Source organism: Curcuma longa, chromosome 5, assembly GCF_044706935.1.
Source record: "Curcuma longa cultivar G26 ecotype Majalengka, Jawa Barat chromosome 5, ITB_CL_G26_1.1, whole genome shotgun sequence".
NCBI lineage: Eukaryota > Viridiplantae > Streptophyta > Magnoliopsida > Zingiberales > Zingiberaceae > Curcuma > Curcuma longa.
The window spans coordinates 6,539,224-6,556,022 of NC_133865.1; the positions used below are offsets into that span (position 1 = coordinate 6,539,224).

General features: G+C 39.3%; 3 protein-coding genes across 3 annotated transcripts; 2 read left to right on the forward strand and 1 right to left on the reverse strand.

Moving 5' to 3' along the window:
- The first annotated feature begins 1,511 nt into the window (after positions 1-1,511).
- LOC141830016 (protein RADIALIS-like 4) lies at positions 1,512-2,362 on the forward strand. Its single transcript, XM_074717487.1, has 2 exons — positions 1,512-1,895; positions 2,124-2,362. The coding sequence occupies exons 1-2, from the start codon at positions 1,603-1,605 to the stop codon at positions 2,146-2,148; spliced, it is 318 nt and encodes a 105-aa protein (XP_074573588.1). The 5' UTR covers positions 1,512-1,602; the 3' UTR covers positions 2,149-2,362.
- Positions 2,333-7,345, reverse strand: LOC141830015 (protease Do-like 1, chloroplastic). Its single transcript, XM_074717486.1, has 8 exons — positions 6,843-7,345; positions 6,632-6,754; positions 6,239-6,410; positions 5,031-5,068; positions 4,630-4,828; positions 4,406-4,558; positions 3,449-3,583; positions 2,333-2,615 (listed from the first exon to the last, which is right to left on the reverse strand). The coding sequence occupies exons 1-8, from the start codon at positions 7,301-7,303 to the stop codon at positions 2,538-2,540; spliced, it is 1,359 nt and encodes a 452-aa protein (XP_074573587.1). The 5' UTR covers positions 7,304-7,345; the 3' UTR covers positions 2,333-2,537.
- Positions 7,346-8,625: 1,280 nt separating this feature from the next.
- Positions 8,626-14,608, forward strand: LOC141829499 (protein LIKE EARLY STARVATION, chloroplastic). The gene is made up of 4 exons (XM_074716989.1): positions 8,626-9,058; positions 12,017-12,651; positions 12,729-12,925; positions 14,013-14,608. Exons 1-4 carry the CDS (start codon positions 8,650-8,652, stop codon positions 14,392-14,394), a joined length of 1,623 nt encoding a protein of 540 aa, XP_074573090.1. The 5' UTR covers positions 8,626-8,649; the 3' UTR covers positions 14,395-14,608.
- The last annotated feature ends 2,191 nt before the right edge of the window (positions 14,609-16,799 follow it).

Sequence of the window (16,799 nt, forward strand, 5' to 3'; positions counted from 1 at the left end):
TTAAATTGGATCACAGCTTGCGAGGGAGCCGTACAGGCTCCTTTCTCCCTACGGTCCCTGTGGAAGCAACACAGCAGAACAGAAGAGAGCAGGGCGATTGGAGGTGGGCGTCAGTCAGTCAGTCACTACAAAAATTAACGAAAATGATTCTAAAAAAAGCAATCTGTTCTATCTGCGAGACAAAGAATCTGCGGCCCCCACGGGCGGGCGCAGCTGGTCAGGGCACGGTTGCTTGCAGAATGAGGTGAGTGGTTCGAAGGTCCAGGGCTCCATTTGAGATAACATCAATCTGGTGTCCTGTGCAAACCCTTCGGGCCCCGTGCTCTGGCCAGTCCCGCATTCACCGTGATTTACCTCTCCACAGATGGTCGGGGGGCCGATCGTGTGGGGCCGCTAGGTTGGCGGATTCCAACCTTTTGCAGAATGAGACAAAGAATCTGCGCCTTTTCGTTCCACTTACAAATTCCCCTAAAGCATTCGAGCAAGTTGGCCATGGCGCTCAATCAACAACCTCCCACAGCTTCAGCCAGACCAGCTGCATGCGCCTGGAGACGACGAAGAACCATATTCTGAAGGGGAGGCTGGATCAATCACCTCCAGAGTCAAAGGAAGATCAAAGATCTTTCTCTCCTTTTCTCCCCTTTATTTGCATGTCTCATGCAGCAAAAGCTAGATGCCGATTGTTGAATCCCCCCGCCCAACTTGTTGCTGTGCAGGAAAGGTGGGGGGAGGAATCACCAAAAGCTGAACTGATCTTTCGTCGTCGTCCCAAAAGCATTCCCCCAAGACTCTTCTCTCTTTCAGATCGTGACAGAGGACGAAGTACCACTCCTCCGCCAGCCGCCGGCGACGGACTGGCTGCATGGCAGCTGGCTCCCGTTGTCTGTCTGTCATGTCCCTCTCCTTGCAAATCAAACCAAACCCTGATCTGCTCTGCAGCTTTCCCCATGCTCTTGGAATATTTTCAGCAGTGGAATGAAGATCGTGAAAAACAGCAGATTCCAAAGAGCTCAGCCTTCTGGCCCAACTTGTCGACGATACCAAGATTCCGAGATGGATGAGTTCCGTCCTTCATCCACCGCAGCTTTACATAAAGACGAGCGCCTTTACATCTTTCGCCATAAACTCATTCTTTAGCTCTTAAATCTTGATTCCCTTTAAGAAGGATCTACTGTTCCACGGCGTCTCCATCTCATCCGTGAACATGAAAAATTAAAGATTATGCTGCATGCCTTTTCAGATAAGAGCCTTGCGTGCCACTCTTCGTGGTTAATCCGTCCAAGCGATGAACGACTTCGAAAACAGAGCTGAGGGCCAAAAGTTAATGAATCTCTAGGCGTAAGGTCAAAGACTGTCAAGGAGAGTAGTACTGGAGGAGGTACGTATACAAGTTACTATGAAGGAAGGAATTAATGGCGGATGCTGATTCCCATCACCACCCACCACTCCCCCCTCTCCTTTTGCATATGCTATTCCCCAAGTCTGCACCTAGCTCCCTCCTTATAAGGAGCTGCCTCATGCGTCTCTGCCACCATGCAACCGAGCGAGCAGTACTCGACTCTTTGAGCTGCGCGCGATTGCTGGTGGAGGAGGGATCGATCGATGGCGTCCAGTTCGAAGACCAGCTCGTTGAGGAAGGCGGAGCAGGCGTGGACGGAGGAGGAGAACGAGCGGTTCGAGATGGCGCTGGCGCGCTACGAGGAGAGCCACCCCGAGCGGTGGCAGAATGTGGCGCGCGCCGTCGGCGGCGGCAAGACCGTCGACGAAGTCAAGCGCCACTACGAGCATCTCGTCAGCGACATCAACCTCATCGACACCGCCAAGGAGCCTTTCTACAACTACCCGCCAGCCGCTGGCGGCCGCCGCCGCAACGGCACCGGCGGCCAAGATCCGCGGTACAGTATGCACCTTACATGAACAAAGATCGAACTGCCCCCATGCAGAAAAATTTTAAAGCATAAAATTAAAATATATTTTAAAAAATTTACGTGCCAAAAGGAACTGCATCAAGATCCATCAAAATTTTTTATTAATATTATTGATAAAGTATCTTTTAATCTTTAGGGTTTCACAGTCTCTTGAACTGTACACTCATTAATTAATCAAATTGCAAAATCTTGCAGGCCAAAGTTCTTAAAGTTTCAGTAGAAAGAAGCTGCCACACCTCGTTAGATGTGCTGTACGACGTATCCAGTTAGGAGTTTACAAGTGTATTTACCAATAAAATTTGTGGGAATGGCAGAGATCAAATATAGCTGATCTCGTAGTAGCCAGTGGCTTGCTGTGATTAAGTATTCTGCAAAATTGTAACGTATTGTTCGATCAATGGAACTTTGGATATGTGTGGCTAAACATCAAGAAACTGGTAAATGAGTACAAAAACTGTTGGTAATGTACAAAGGGCAATTTCCTTGATATGAATCTAACATGACATGATACAATGGAAACCAAGAGACTTTATATGCAAATCAGTAGTGATATGAGTGAAAATCCAGATGAAGTTTGTCAACATGCTGAGTGAGCCATTCTCGAAACCCTTATGATTCATCAGGCTTTGGCTCAAGAATTACAGGAAGTTTCTCTTTGTGGTCGCCTCGCAAAACTTCCACTGTCACCTATAAAATTATCAGGGCAGCAGAAATTAGCACAATGGAAGGATGTTATAACAAAATAAGGGTACAAGATGAATTACATTGGAAGGTGACAAACATAACAGTGAATAGTTAGAAGGTAAAATTTCAATGGTTTTGAGTTTCAGAGAACTCAGCTACATAGAATAGTTTACTTATATATTTGATGTTATAGGAAAAGGAAATGATTTAAGGGAACTAAGATTCAATGCAGAAATAACAGAAAAAGTTGGCAAATATATAAGGTTCAGGATGATTTGTAATTGCTGTTCCAAAAGTTAGATTGAAAACAATTGATCTAGTTTATGCCTTGTGGTTTTCACCCTTGCTGCAATAGCATTCAATATTGTGCAACATGGTAAAGGCAGTATGTTGTTCTAGTGCAGTTCTGACAACTTGATCAATGTTGCATCCTCAGTCAGCAAATTCACATGATGCTAGGCCCGTTTAAGGCATAGAATCCAAAAAACTGCTGGATCAAGGGCCATCTTGTCCTGCCCCAAAGTACACGCGAGGGCAATGGCACGGCTGTACAGTGAATAATCATCTCATGATCATATTAGGACTAGGAAATCATCCAAATTTATTTAAGCAAACATAATATTCTGTTTGACTGCTCTTCCTAAACCTTGAGATTGATCAACATAGATGTTAAAGAAACACAGTATGGTCAATTCCACATGTTAGCTGCTTCATGACCATTTTTTAAATTTAGTGAATAAGCACTTCAGACAACAAAACAATAGATTTGCAAAAAATCATCATCGAAATCACAGAGAAATTTGCGACTGTGTAACTCCATATGGTATAAAAATTACCGTTTCCCCAACTTTACATTGATCCAAGATCCGATATAAGTCACTTCCATTTGTGACTTTTTTCCCGTTCACTGATGTGATAATATCTCCCAAAACAAGCCTACCATATGCATCCCTCTTGGTTGGTTGCAGACCCTGCAAATTTAGAAGCACATGCAGGATTACACCATATTCCAACATCTAAAATCAACAATGAAATACTCCATCTAGACATACACAAGCAAAATCGTTGAAACTTCTTTGCCTGCTATACTTTACTCTTTTAAGGAATGCTACGGTCCATAACAATAAGATTTTTTTTAGTAATCATATAATAAGGTGGCTTAAATTTAGGGGAAAACGTAAAGTTTATATTGTATGTACATTCTACATTCTGGTGCAACAAAGACAAGCATTTACACAACTCTCCATTGAAGCATCACTTGGCTATCTTGATTGACCTATAAACTCTTTTCAAGTTTCAACTCATCTCAAGGCCCATATCTGGGAACTTAACCAACTCGAGATTCTTCTAAAGAGTATATTTATCATGCTTGTGGTTATATGATTTTACATAAATAGAAGAACACAAAAAACACCTTATCAATAAGTGATAGTTTATGCAAACATTGACAAATATTTCACGCTGCTCCTATTCAAATTTTTGAAACAAGGACTGTATTATGGTTCAGCTTTTCAAGTGAGACTTAAAGAAGCCAATTCCCATAAAGCCTCAACAAATTATTAACAGGATAATGGCAGCATGAATGGTGACACTTAATAGTCTTTCTTTTGATCATCAAATGCTAATGTTAAATATTTCAGCTTCATCACTAGACTCCTGGAATTCACAGTGTGCCTATGCAATATCTACATAAAATTGAGCATTAAAGCAAAGATTCATAAAGTGCATCTAAGAAATAGTGTTACAAAAGTTAGGCTAAGAGAAAAATTATCCCAAAAGTATCTATGCTATACCGCTTTTCCAGCTGGGCCATTGGGCGGAGCATCCAAGACAAGCACTCCACTGACTCCAAGCTGTTCAACTGATTGATCTGGTGCAAATTTTATGCCCAATATTGGTCTTGTCACTTTACCAAATTTTACAATCTGCTCTACTATACCACTAACCTATAATAACACTAAAAGTTAAGAGCTTCAATAATTAATTGATTTTGCAATAACGACTACGATCAACTTACTGTATCAACTGGAATGGAAAATCCAACACCAGAGGATGCTCCAGAAGGGGAGTATATAGCTGTGTTTATGCCTATCAAGCTTCCAGAACTATCAAGCAGTGGACCACCACTGTTACCAGGGTTTATAGCAGCATCAGTCTGTATTACATCCTGGATAGGTCGTCCTGTTGCTGCTGAGCTTATTTCTCTTCTCAGTCCACTGAAGAGAAATAATAGGGATGGGAAAAAAATTCAAACAAAACAGAAAAAAAGTGTCACATAGGCCATACATTAGTCACTTGATAGCTAAAAGATGAGACTTTTAATCTATCATGACATTCAACTGTTTTACTGCATCAAGCAGTTCAATGTTTCCAGTAGCCAAGGGTCATAATATCTATAACAGCTATGAGATCACCAACCTGATAACTCCCGTAGTAAGTGTGTGATCGAGACCAAACTGCAACGAGAAACAAAAACATAATAAACACTAGGGTAAGTTATTGAACCCTAGCTATTATAATTATAATAAATCATGATTGTTCATATCTCTACGAATAGGACATAGTGTAAGTTAGCATTCCTGATAAATGAATATTTAGAGAAAATGATATTTTAACTAATGGAGCCTTGAAACTTCTAACACAAAAAGAAAATGCGGCTTCTGCAATTCAAAAAATAAATAAATTTGAAAGTCCACATCATCTTCAGTCTTGTAATCTTCAGCAACATAACAACATTAAACCTGCATAATAGGGATTTTTGCTGTATAATCACTGTGAAGATTGTACAGATAGCTATCCAGAATGTTAATGAAGTATCATCCTTCTTTCTACAAAAAAATTTAGGTTGACTTCTTCCTTTTCCTCAAAAATACACCAGTTTCATTAACTTCAGATTCAACACCCTCCATGTTAGACATGATAGACTTAGCTCATTGGTTCATAAACAATGAATTTCTACCTATAAGGAACCTTCCTGGTTCATGGAACCATCATTTTGAACAGAGGCTGCCAAGGCTGCATATTTGCTTCCTGGGTGAATTTGGAAGGGACCACAGCCCGGTCTAACTTACAACTCTAATGTACTGTATCTCATACCTTCGAACATTTATCTTACAAGTGATGGACATTCTAAATCTTAGTTATATATTCTAACAATATTAGTTATATATAGAGAGAGAACCACACGCATACATCTATTCTATGTTGTTAATTAGTATGGATTTGTTAAATTTCATGTGTTTTGCATCTTAAGATTGACATACTTATAAATTAGATGTGTTGATCAATAATTTTTGCATATATATATGAATCGTTTCTATCAATACAGGTATTTTCAATATTTTTGCATATGTCCTTGCATAATCTATACAGGATATGCAATGGACTGACTGCATACCGCTTGCATATGTTTTATAAAACTTGCATGGAAAAAAATGAATGGACGTTTAGTGTTTTGGTGATCCTCCAATAACATGACAGTGTAGGTTGAATAGTTCTCCTCTGCTGCAGAATGAAAAATTTCTCAAAAAACTTATATGTTTATACTGATTTGAATGCCTAGTATGATGACAGAAGTCTATGGCATAAGAAGGCACTTGAAACAATAAAATTGTTGAATCACTTACAGGATTTCCAATAGCATAAACTTTCTGGCCCACCAGCAGGTCTGATGATATGCCAATCGGTATCGGTCTCAACTTTTCCTTCGGCGCATCAATGCGCAAAACAGCAACATCCTTGTCTTGGTCAAATCCCACTACTTGTGCTTCATATGTCGCCTGATCAGCCAGTGTCACCCTGTATATACCAAACAGGTGTAGCATAATCTCGATTTCCAAACAGATTGCTCAGAGCAAAAAAGGGAAGAAAAAGTATCAGAAAAGAAAAGCATATACGGGAGATGATGCAAAAGTTGCTCTGTAGGGAAAGCTCGAGTTGAACTAACAGTCGAACTGCACAATAAGTATTTCCTAGTAGTAATAACATGAATAGAGGACTAATCTGCTCTTCTCACCAACCTGAGGTCGGAGGCGCCACGGATGACATGGTAATTCGTCACGATGTGGCCTTTGGTGTCCCAGACGAACCCCGAGCCCGAGCCCTGAGGCACCTCCAGCACGTCCAACGTGAAAGCATCTTGCCTTAGATAAAGAAAAGAACCGATTTTTATCAACCACCACAATATCCGACTTATCTCAAGAAAGCAAAAGAACTGACGGGAATATCTACCGCGCAGCGAGGTTGGTGATGTAGACGACGGAGGGGGTGTTCTCCTGGAAGAGCCGGACGGTGGCGAGCTCGTCGGACTGGAGCTTCCTCGGGGAAGTGAGGACAAAGGCGGAAGCGGGACCGACGTCGGTAAGGATCAGCGAGGCCGAGAGGGCGACGGAGGCGAGAAAGGCGAAGAGGCAGTCCAAGGCGGAGGACAGGACGGCACCGCCACGGGAGGCGCCGGAGGGAAACCTCTGCAGGAGAAGAAAGATTCGGGAGGGGGAAGCGATCAACCTGTGAGATCGCTGCAGGACGAACCTTGAAGGAGCGGGCACGGAGGATGAATTGGGGGCAAAAGCTCTGATGATTCTGGGAGAGAGGGAGGGCAGCTTAGACGAGGAAGTGGTGGAAGAGGAGGAGGAGGAGGAGAAAGTGTTGATGAGAGAGAGTGGGGAAGTGGCGGATGCTGGAGCGGCCATTGACAGGCAGGCGAGCTGCTTGTTCTCGGCTTGCGGAGGAGCGGAGTTGAATTATTTCAGGATTTTAATTTGTGTGACTGGAAAATGGCCAACGTAACACCAGGCCGGACCAAACTAAGCCGGGCCCGGCCGCCCAACCGCCAGGCCTGGAAGAATCGCGAATAATAAATAAATTTTTATTCTTCATAAATAGAAAATTGTCATGAATCAAATAATTTTTTTTTTTTTTTTAAATAAATTTTTATTCTTCGTAAATAGAAAATTGTCATGAATCGAAAAAAATAAAGTATTTTTTTAAAACTAAAAAAATATGCTCCTAATTATCAAATAATGTTGAATATTAAGACCTTTAAAGGATCAATATAGTTTGTGAAAAATCAAAATGTCATCGATCGATAAAAGTTGTAATTGATTTCAAAATCAAAATCTACGTTTCGCGTAAATGGATCTAGACTATTAATTTACTCAAAATCGATTAAAAATGAATGAGAAATTAATTGTTCAAAATCAGTCCAGAATAATATTAATTGTTAATTAATGTTATATAAAACAATGCATGGGGATAGTCCCATATCATAGAATTTCGATGGACTTCCTTTTCTTTATTAATAATGCTGTGTTAATGAAGTTAATATAAAAAATCTATGTGCTCTCTTTCATGGACGAGCAGGTGCTTGCATCTGTGAATTTGCTGCTCGTCACTTGCCTCGCCATGTGTGTCGTTGGTTGTTGCTATTAAAAAATATCGTTTAAAATTTAATTAAAAAATATAATAAAATATTATTTTTACTTTGATCTTCGTCATTGAAAACAAATTACTGAAAATCCTAAAATTAAATTAAATTAAAATCTTTTCCGAGAGTGGCGACGAAGTAAGCATCGCCCACGCGTTCCATCTGAAGCAAACGCTTTTCTTTTCTTTTCTTTTTTTTTTTTAAAGAAATAAAAAAAGTAAAATAAAGCAATAACTCACCTTTACAAAAATAAGGGTAACTTCTAACATAGCCCAAGAATTATTATTAATTTCAAATTTTCAAAAATAAGGGTAACTTCCAACGTAGCCCAATATTTTGTAATATTTATTATGGAAAAAAAATTAAGCAATGATTTAATAAAATAGATATTTTAATCTCAATAAAATACATTGATAGATATTTTGGCATTAATGAAATTTGAGAGGGGTTTTAAAAGAACTATTAAATTTTAGGAGTAATTTGATAATTCCTTAAAAATAAAGAAAAAATAAAGAAAAGAAATAGCTTTTTATTCGCAGCTTAAGAGCCTCCACTGCTTCTTCTTCCCTCGGCTCTCAGTCTCTCGACGCTTCGCCGTCCCTAATCTTGTAGATGTCGGTGCACTTTGGCAGCTCACGCGCCCAGGCCGGCCTTGGCGGCCCACTCCTGCATCCTCTGCGGCGATGCTGGAGGCTCCGGGGCTCCGCCAAGCCCGGCGGCGACTCCTACCTCGACATGTGGAAGAAGGCCATGGATCGGGAGCGCGACCGCCAGGTCGAGCATTCGCTTGAAGTTCGCCGCCTAGTGGAGCCGTTGCCTTCTCTGGAGGACAAGACGAAACGCTTCAACGAGCTCCTTCAGGTGCCCGCCGAGGAGCGGGACCGGGTCCAGCGCCTCCAGGTCATCGACCGCGCCGCCGCGGCCATTGCCGCTGCTCGAGCACTCATCAAGGAAGTCCCTCCCCCAAGCGCTTCTGAAGTAAGGTCGACACCGGACGTCTCTGATCTGTCGACTCAAGAAGGTGATTCTAACCCCTGCTCTTTTAATTTGCTTATATGATTGTGAAGAAAAACAGTGTCATCTTAACATGCGATCTTTTCTCAAACGGTGGTAAATAATATATCGATGGCCCAAGATCTCTCTAACCTTTGTAGAAGAATAATAATCAAAAGAATAACTGAAAGCAAAAGAAATTTCTCTAACCTTGTATGAAGAAATTTTCAGGCCTAGCAATCTATCCATTTTATGGATAAAAGGTGATCCTTGACTCTAAGGCATGACTGTTAGAATAAACATGTAGATGATTCTCTATCAAGAGGCATAATCTTTGACATAGCTAATGCCTAAAAAATTAAAAATTAAATGTTTGCCAAAAATTAACTTTAATAATTCAATACCAAGATGTTCACAAGAATAATTCTCTGCGTGATGAACTGATCTCTCACGATATTGATAATACCCATTAGTTCTTGGCATCAAATAACTTTTTTCGGATGCAAGTCCTTATGTGATCTACACAGTTATCAAGGAGCATGAGTTGATTATTGAATTACTGGACATCTTTTACATTATCCTTTACCATTCTGTCATGATATAGTGACATTGATGAACTAGTTTTCAGATTAGATAGGGAGTTATATACTGTCCTTGTGAATGCTTGATAGTGGTTTTCTTCAATCCAAACTTTTCAATCCACTCTGCATCTCTATAACACCAAACATATGTTATTTATCAAACCTTGTTCTGTTTTAATACTTTCACAATCAAGCCATGTTTGTCTCAATCGTTTGGTGTCATATAGATGAATTTTATCCATTTGTTGAGCTATTTACAAGGCTATATCATTGAGATCACCTAGTCTTTCAAAAAATAGGATTAAGATTTACAATCATGGGGTTAAGACAATTTTGATTCTGGTTGCTCAGGTTAAACACAAATCTCAACTTTTTTCATTTAGTCTAGGAAATAGCATTGGCGGTTTTTGTACCCCTTAATAGGAATCACTTTTATTGTTGGTATGCAGCTTTGTTGATTGCGATATTTATTCTAGTCAAATCAGGTGGAACAGCTTACTTCCTATTTTCACATAATCTTAGCCATGGCTGTTTCACTGATCAGGTAGTAAGCGATATCTTATTTAAGGAACAAAAGGAAAGATGGGTTATACTATTATACATTGTTGTATTAGTAATCCAAGCCAGTAGCATTATACTCATAGTTAAATGCAGAATACATACAACAATAACAATCAAGCTTTTATTCCACAAAGTGGGTTCGGCTAAATGAAAAAAATGATAAATCCCAATTAGCCCCATTGACTATCTCTGGGGGTGACCGGCCCGGCCCCACGGAAGTTTCCCACCGGCCATTAGGGTAAATCGGGAAGTGCACGCAGCGGCCATAGACGCCCAGCATCCTTTGATTGCGCTCCCCATTTGGAGAAAAATTCCTGTAAATACGCCGTAGCTGGGGATCGAACTGTAGGTGCCTGGGTGACAACCTGGATGTCCTACCGCGGCACCATTGCCCCGGGGACGGTTCGGCTAAATGAAGAATACATAGTGTGGAGAATATTTAATCTGATCTAGCTAGGAACTAGGCATCTTTAGCATTGCAAATGAAAATAAGGGCACAGGAATTCCAAATGATAATTTCTGATTCTACTCATCTCTGGCTTTCTGATGATCATTTTGCTCCCTGCCAGTATCTCATTGTTGTGGCTTTCTGTTTTTGACATGCTATGAACAGGATGTGCCTGTTGATGCAGGTATAGGAATAGGCATATGCCAGGGAAATTATTTTGAGCTCTCCCGGTTTGTGCTAGTCTTAATTTTCATGAATTCATTCTCCGTAGCAATGGCATACAAAATTGTTAGTTCCTTTGTCATTGCTAATGTTTGACCTTTCAGAACCTTGCGACAGCATATATTCTAACATATTTCAGCATCTATGGAATAACACTTGCATTACTTTGCATGCTATACATATTTCTTTGTTCATATTTATCATTTATTGTACTAAGTATTACTCAAGCAAGGAATATCTGGAATATCCTCCAATATACATATTAGTTAATCTACTCTCTTTGTTTGGATATATTATAGATTTGAGACTAATGGATACTAGGTGCAAGAATATTTTATTTGTCAGGTGCATAGATCTCAGCTCTTAAGTCTTATCTGATCAATCAGAACTATCTTCTAAAAGATGAATATTTTGTAGCAATTAACTGACACTGTTATACTTTCTCTTTTTTCTTATGAGATGACACTTGAAGATTTCAATTTTTTTTTAAAATTATTTTTGTTCATTTGATGAAAAAAACAGTACATTAACTTTGATTGTGGTACAATTGGCTGCGGTTGTGATTTATAGGACAGATGATGCTATTTGTTGATTGGTTTAGTGTGAATCAATTGTTCAGAAGTCTGTTAGATACAATGGATGGTGGATGAGTGCAAAAGCTTGATTTTTTTCATTTGGATCTTCTTAATTTTAACCAGGTGATGCAACTCTAGAGTATCATAGATGAATTACTATTTCAATTTGAAGTGATCCATTTGAAGGATTCAGTTCCTGTTGGGCTCTTGTAGTTACCTTCAAATATCTGAATAGCTTATGTTGAAGCCACGACTTATTGCTAAATTAGATTAGCAGTTCAAAGTTGTTGAGTTGGTAATTCTTGATGGTGCACACTTCAGGTTCCTTGAAAAACAGTCCACTCACCATAGAACATAGCCTCAGACAATCTCCATACTTTCCCAGCACATTAGTTTATCTATCCATTTCATATTCCTCAGTCCTTCAGCCAAACTTTTGTATTTAGAATGTTTTCTTGTTGAAGTATTTTAGCATGCAAGCAAATTACCCTTTTAGCATGCAAGCAAATTACCCTTTGTTAGTTGTTGAAGTGTTTCACTTAATCTATATCCAATAACAACCATTTAGTTGTTTTTACTGGAACCCATTGGTATGGCAGGGTTGCAGGGTGGATATTCATCTCTCAACAAATCAGATGTTAAACAAAATGCAACTCCTGGCCCAGATTTTTGGTCATGGTCACCTCCAGACAGTATAAGAGACTTGAAATCTGCAAAGAAAACCATTTCAAAACCATATGCATCCAACATAGTGATTGAGAAAGAAAAGACTATTGATTTTCTTGCGATCCCACTAGAGAGCACATTACTAGACGGCCTGCATAATCCTCCTCTTCCACCTCTTCAATCCCTTGTTATGGTTGATAAAGTGGAAACAGAGACCACAGAAGGCATTACAATTGCAGAAGAGGAGAAAAAACTTGATAATTTATTCTCAAGTCATGCTGCTGAGGCTGCTGAAGCTCTTAGCAATAGTAATGCAGCATCAGAATATGGTATCAATCCAGATGGCTCTAAATGGTGGAGAGAAACTGGCATAGAACAAAGACCTGATGGAGTGATTTGTAAATGGACACTGACTCGGGGTGTAAGTGCTGATGAAATGATTGAGTGGGAAGATAAGTTCTGGGAGGCAGCTGATCAATACGATTATAAAGAGCTAGGCTCGGAGAAGTCTGGTCGTGATGCATTTGGCAATGTTTGGCGTGAGTATTGGAAGGAATCAATGGGCCAGGTGTGTCTTAATTGTCTTTTCAATATTGGAACGACTGGGTGCAAATGTTTCACTATAAATGTTTTTGATTGTCCTAGGACATGATGAGCGGGCTCATCCATATGGAGAAGACTGCTGACAAGTGGGGAAAGAATGGGGAGGGTGATGAATGGCATGAGAAGTGGTGGGAGCACTATGACACTTCTGGGCAAACAGAGAAATGGGCTCATAAATGGTGCAGTATAGATCCAACAACACCATTAGATGCTGGCCATGCTCATGTTTGGCATGAAAGGTATGGTTCAAACACTATTCTGTTTATTCTCTTTTTTAAAAAATTTATTTTCTGATGCAACCAGAAGTGACAGTAATATTCACTGAAACTTCTTAGCTAAACCCATTTAATTTGTTTTCTCTAATTTTGGTGTTAAAATATTGAGGATGTATATTGAGGATGAAGGGGAGTCTTGGTACCATGGTAAAGTTTTTATCGTGTGACCTAGAGGTCATGAGTTTGAGTCTCGGAAGCAGTTTCTTGCAAAGCAAGGATAAAATTGTGTACGATAGACTTTTCCCCGGTATCCCGCATTGGCGGAAGTTTCATGTACCGAGCTGCCCTTTTTATATTGTGAAGGCCTAACTTTTTGTCTTTGCCTTTATGAGCTTATTCAAATTCATTTCATACACATGTTACATTTTTGTGTGCCAATTTGATATATGAATTAGCTACAAGGCAAGCAATTTGGGAGTTATTAACTTTTATTATGAATTTCTGTTGCTTTATTATTTGATCTCTCTAGTGGTTACTTTTTTAGAATGAGCAAGTTTGTGTTTTTCTTGTTCAAGCCAACAATGTAGGAGGATTATATTATATGTTTTTAAGTAATCAAATAATATAAAGAGAGGAACATGAGGATGATTAATCAAATCTAGTGCGGGAGAGTTGGTAAATTAAATGAAGCACCCTCAATTGCCATCCAAAAAAGAGATATAAGGTGTAAAATCATATGGCTGTACACATTGATCAATTGTAAAACCTGTAAGGATCGATGTGTTTGAGAAATTTTGCATCATTGCACATTTAATCATAAGCATTGACAACCTTACCAAACTAAAGAATTTACAGCTTCTTGCATGCTTTCAAAGTTCAAATATGAGGTAGGGATGTGCTTTGATGGATCAAACAAACAGAAATGAGAAAAAAAAAATCCAGTGTGGTTAACTTTTATACATATAAAATATCTAAAATTTTGTCCTGTATTTAGCTTTAGATGATGCATGTATTTGCCTATCTAGTAATATCACAGTTTGAACTGAAACCTCCACTCCACTGCATGGATACTACCAAACTAAAGTTCTTATGACTAATCGTGTTGTTGCAGGTGGGGGGAGAAGTTTGATGGTAAAGGTGGCAGCATGAAGTACACCGACAAGTGGGCCGACAGGTCGGAAGGCGACGGTAGATGGTCAAAATGGGGTGATAAATGGGATGAACACTTTGATGCAAGTGGCCATGGGGTAAAGCAGGGCGAAACATGGTGGGAAGGGCAGTACGGTGAGCGGTGGAATCGCACATGGGGCGAGGGGCACAATGGCTCAGGATGGGTGCACAAGTATGGCAAGAGCAGCAGCGGTGAGCACTGGGACACACATGTGCAGCAGGAGACATGGTACGAGAGGCACCCCCATTACGGCTTTGAGCACTGCTGGGAGAACTCTGTGCAACTCCGGGCAGTTCGCCAACCGCTCGTCGATGCACAGTGAGTCGATTGCTCCAGTATTTGCATAGGTTGATGCCCGGTTGTGTTTTTTGCTCGTCCCACTTCAGTCGAATAATGGGTACCATGTTGACGACGATGTTGATTTGTTTCAGTATGCATTAGCATACGTATGTATACATATATGATACAAGATTTTGATAAGACTTCACAGTATGAATCAGAGATTTTGTCGACACAACTTGTTCATTCCTGAAGCTTCACCACTCACTGCCTTATCTAGTAACAAGATCATGAAGCATTTAACAAGATCATGAAGCAATTTTCGAAGTCAAACCTGTGAATATATTCCTTCATGTAGCAATGTTGCAAGATGGTGAAGTATTTTAGAAGACCAACCTGTGAATATATTGCAGCATTCTGATTGTTTCGGGTGACTTCATGGGTGTCTCAAATTATCAAATTAATTCGGTTTGATTATTTTTGAGTTAGTCCAATTTGATACATCGGTAGGGTTTAACGAGTTATATAATTGCTCAACCGAATTGAGTTAGTCTAATCTGGTAGACCAGCAACTAGGTTAACTTGATCCAACTATAGCTTAGATTTAGTGGATCATCAACCTAATTTGGCCAATTTAATCTGTCAAGGCACCAGTAATTCAATTAATCGATCAACTCAACTTGATCATACTACTATAATGTAAATGACTATTTATAGGAATCTCCAAATTCAAAGGATGCTGGGTGTCGAGCTACTTCCCGATTTACCCTGGTGGTCGGTGGGAAACTTCTGTGGGGCTAAGGTGGCGGCCACTTGAGATAGTCAATGGGGCTAATTGGGATTTATCATTTTTTTTATAGTGTAAATGACTAAATACCCCTAGGGCACAGTGTAATAGTAGTGTTCTCTAGAGCACTATGTGTACGGTTTGATTCTCGACGAAAGTATGTATATTTTCTATTTGATATAAAAACTATGAAAAGTAGCATGAAGTAGGATTACTTGAGTCGGACTACCACCTGGAGGAGCAACCTAGCTCATGATTCTAATACCCAAATAAAGCATAACGCTTTACAATGATGGATCGATAGTGAAGGTCAGATGTTGGTGGCTTAAACGTAAGTACTTTCTAAATGATTGGTCGAGGAAACTTCTATGAAATTAGGTCAATCAAAATTAATCGGTTTGAAGAACTGAAAATTTAGATTATAAAAAAAATGTAAATAACTAAATCAATCAGTACTTGATCAACTTGCATCAATCCAATAGTAGTCATTAAGTGTAGTCAACTTGGTTTCTTGGACAAACAAGTTTGAGTCTAATCTAATTGGTCAAGTCGATTTTATTAAATCTATCATGATGCATAAAGTAATTAAACAACTCCATTTAGTTGGTTGAGATGATTAAATCGATCTAGCTACACATAAATAGTTTTTCATTCCAATTTACATAACAAAACAAATAAATTAATATATATTAACATTCTTATAATTAACTCTTTGGAGCTTCATTACAAAAAATAATCATTTGTAAACTTGCAGATGACTATTTAGTGTGTTCACCACAGAAGTAATTAAGCTTTCATACATCCTCAGTGAAGAACAATCAAACTCACCAGTTCATTTTTCCCCCTGTTCTTTGGTCAGAAGTTCTTTTTTCCTTTCGATCGAATTAATTATTATTGCATCATTGCATGTAGATCTTCATGCTAATTGCTAGAAAAAACATGCTGAATGATTGATCTGATCCTATGAAAATTATCTGATCATCGAGTCAGATCACAATGAATATATAGATAGAGAGAGATGGAAGAAGGTTCAAATTAACAATTTTTAACAACAATTGTTATTTAAAAAAAAACAGTCAATCATCCAGTTTCTGAAGAAAATTTCTTGGATTGTGATCACAAGGATTAATTTCCTACTAATTGCAGGGAAAAAATAAAGGAAAATCTATTCAATTTCAACTTCTAACCAGAAAATTTGACAAAAAGTCTTGAAAGAAAAAAATTCACATAAAAAAGAAGAAAAGAAGTTAATCAGAAGCTCATCAAAGTTTCTGATGAAGTCGCATATAGAACCCGTGAATTCAGATTTAATTAAAGAGCACTCACCAAATTAATTTAGCTGGAACAAATTAAAAACCTCCAGTTCTATCCTCCAACTTGCTCATCAAAAAGGACCTTGAAAAGAAGACAAACAAACAAACAAACAAAACAGCATTCGGTAGAGATCAACACACTTCGCGGTGTGCTTCAGAAACCATTACAGAATTAGGGTTAGGTTCTTCTCCTGTGCCCCCATCAGCAGTTGAAACTGCCAGATGACCTGACCAGCTGCCTGAACATGATTGAAGCAGAGATCAAGGAGATCAGAAAGATCAGATCATGCTGGCAGCTTCAGCCTCTCATGGTGCACAAACTGAACCTTCTGCATGCGATAAATAGAA

What these genes read in the sequence shown, in the direction of transcription:
- LOC141830016 (XM_074717487.1), top strand. Translation starts at nt 1,603, where the DNA reads ATGGCGTCCAGTTCGAAGACCAGCTCGTTGAGGAAGGCGGAGCAGGCG. An exon ending in ACCGGCGGCCAAGATCCGCG is followed by an intron (nt 1,896 to 2,123) that starts GTACAGTATGCA and finishes AAAATCTTGCAG; the next exon opens with GCCAAAGTTCTTAAAGTTTC.
- LOC141830015 (XM_074717486.1), bottom strand. Translation starts at nt 7,303, where the DNA reads ATGGCCGCTCCAGCATCCGCCACTTCCCCACTCTCTCTCATCAACACT. An exon ending in ATCACCAACCTCGCTGCGCG is followed by an intron (nt 6,755 to 6,842) that starts GTAGATATTCCC and finishes TCTTTATCTAAG; the next exon opens with GCAAGATGCTTTCACGTTGG. An exon ending in AATGTAAAGTTGGGGAAACG is followed by an intron (nt 2,616 to 3,448) that starts GTAATTTTTATA and finishes ATAATTTTATAG; the next exon opens with GTGACAGTGGAAGTTTTGCG.
- LOC141829499 (XM_074716989.1), top strand. Translation starts at nt 8,650, where the DNA reads ATGTCGGTGCACTTTGGCAGCTCACGCGCCCAGGCCGGCCTTGGCGGC. An exon ending in GGAAGGAATCAATGGGCCAG is followed by an intron (nt 12,652 to 12,728) that starts GTGTGTCTTAAT and finishes TGATTGTCCTAG; the next exon opens with GACATGATGAGCGGGCTCAT. An exon ending in GCTCATGTTTGGCATGAAAG is followed by an intron (nt 12,926 to 14,012) that starts GTATGGTTCAAA and finishes GTGTTGTTGCAG; the next exon opens with GTGGGGGGAGAAGTTTGATG.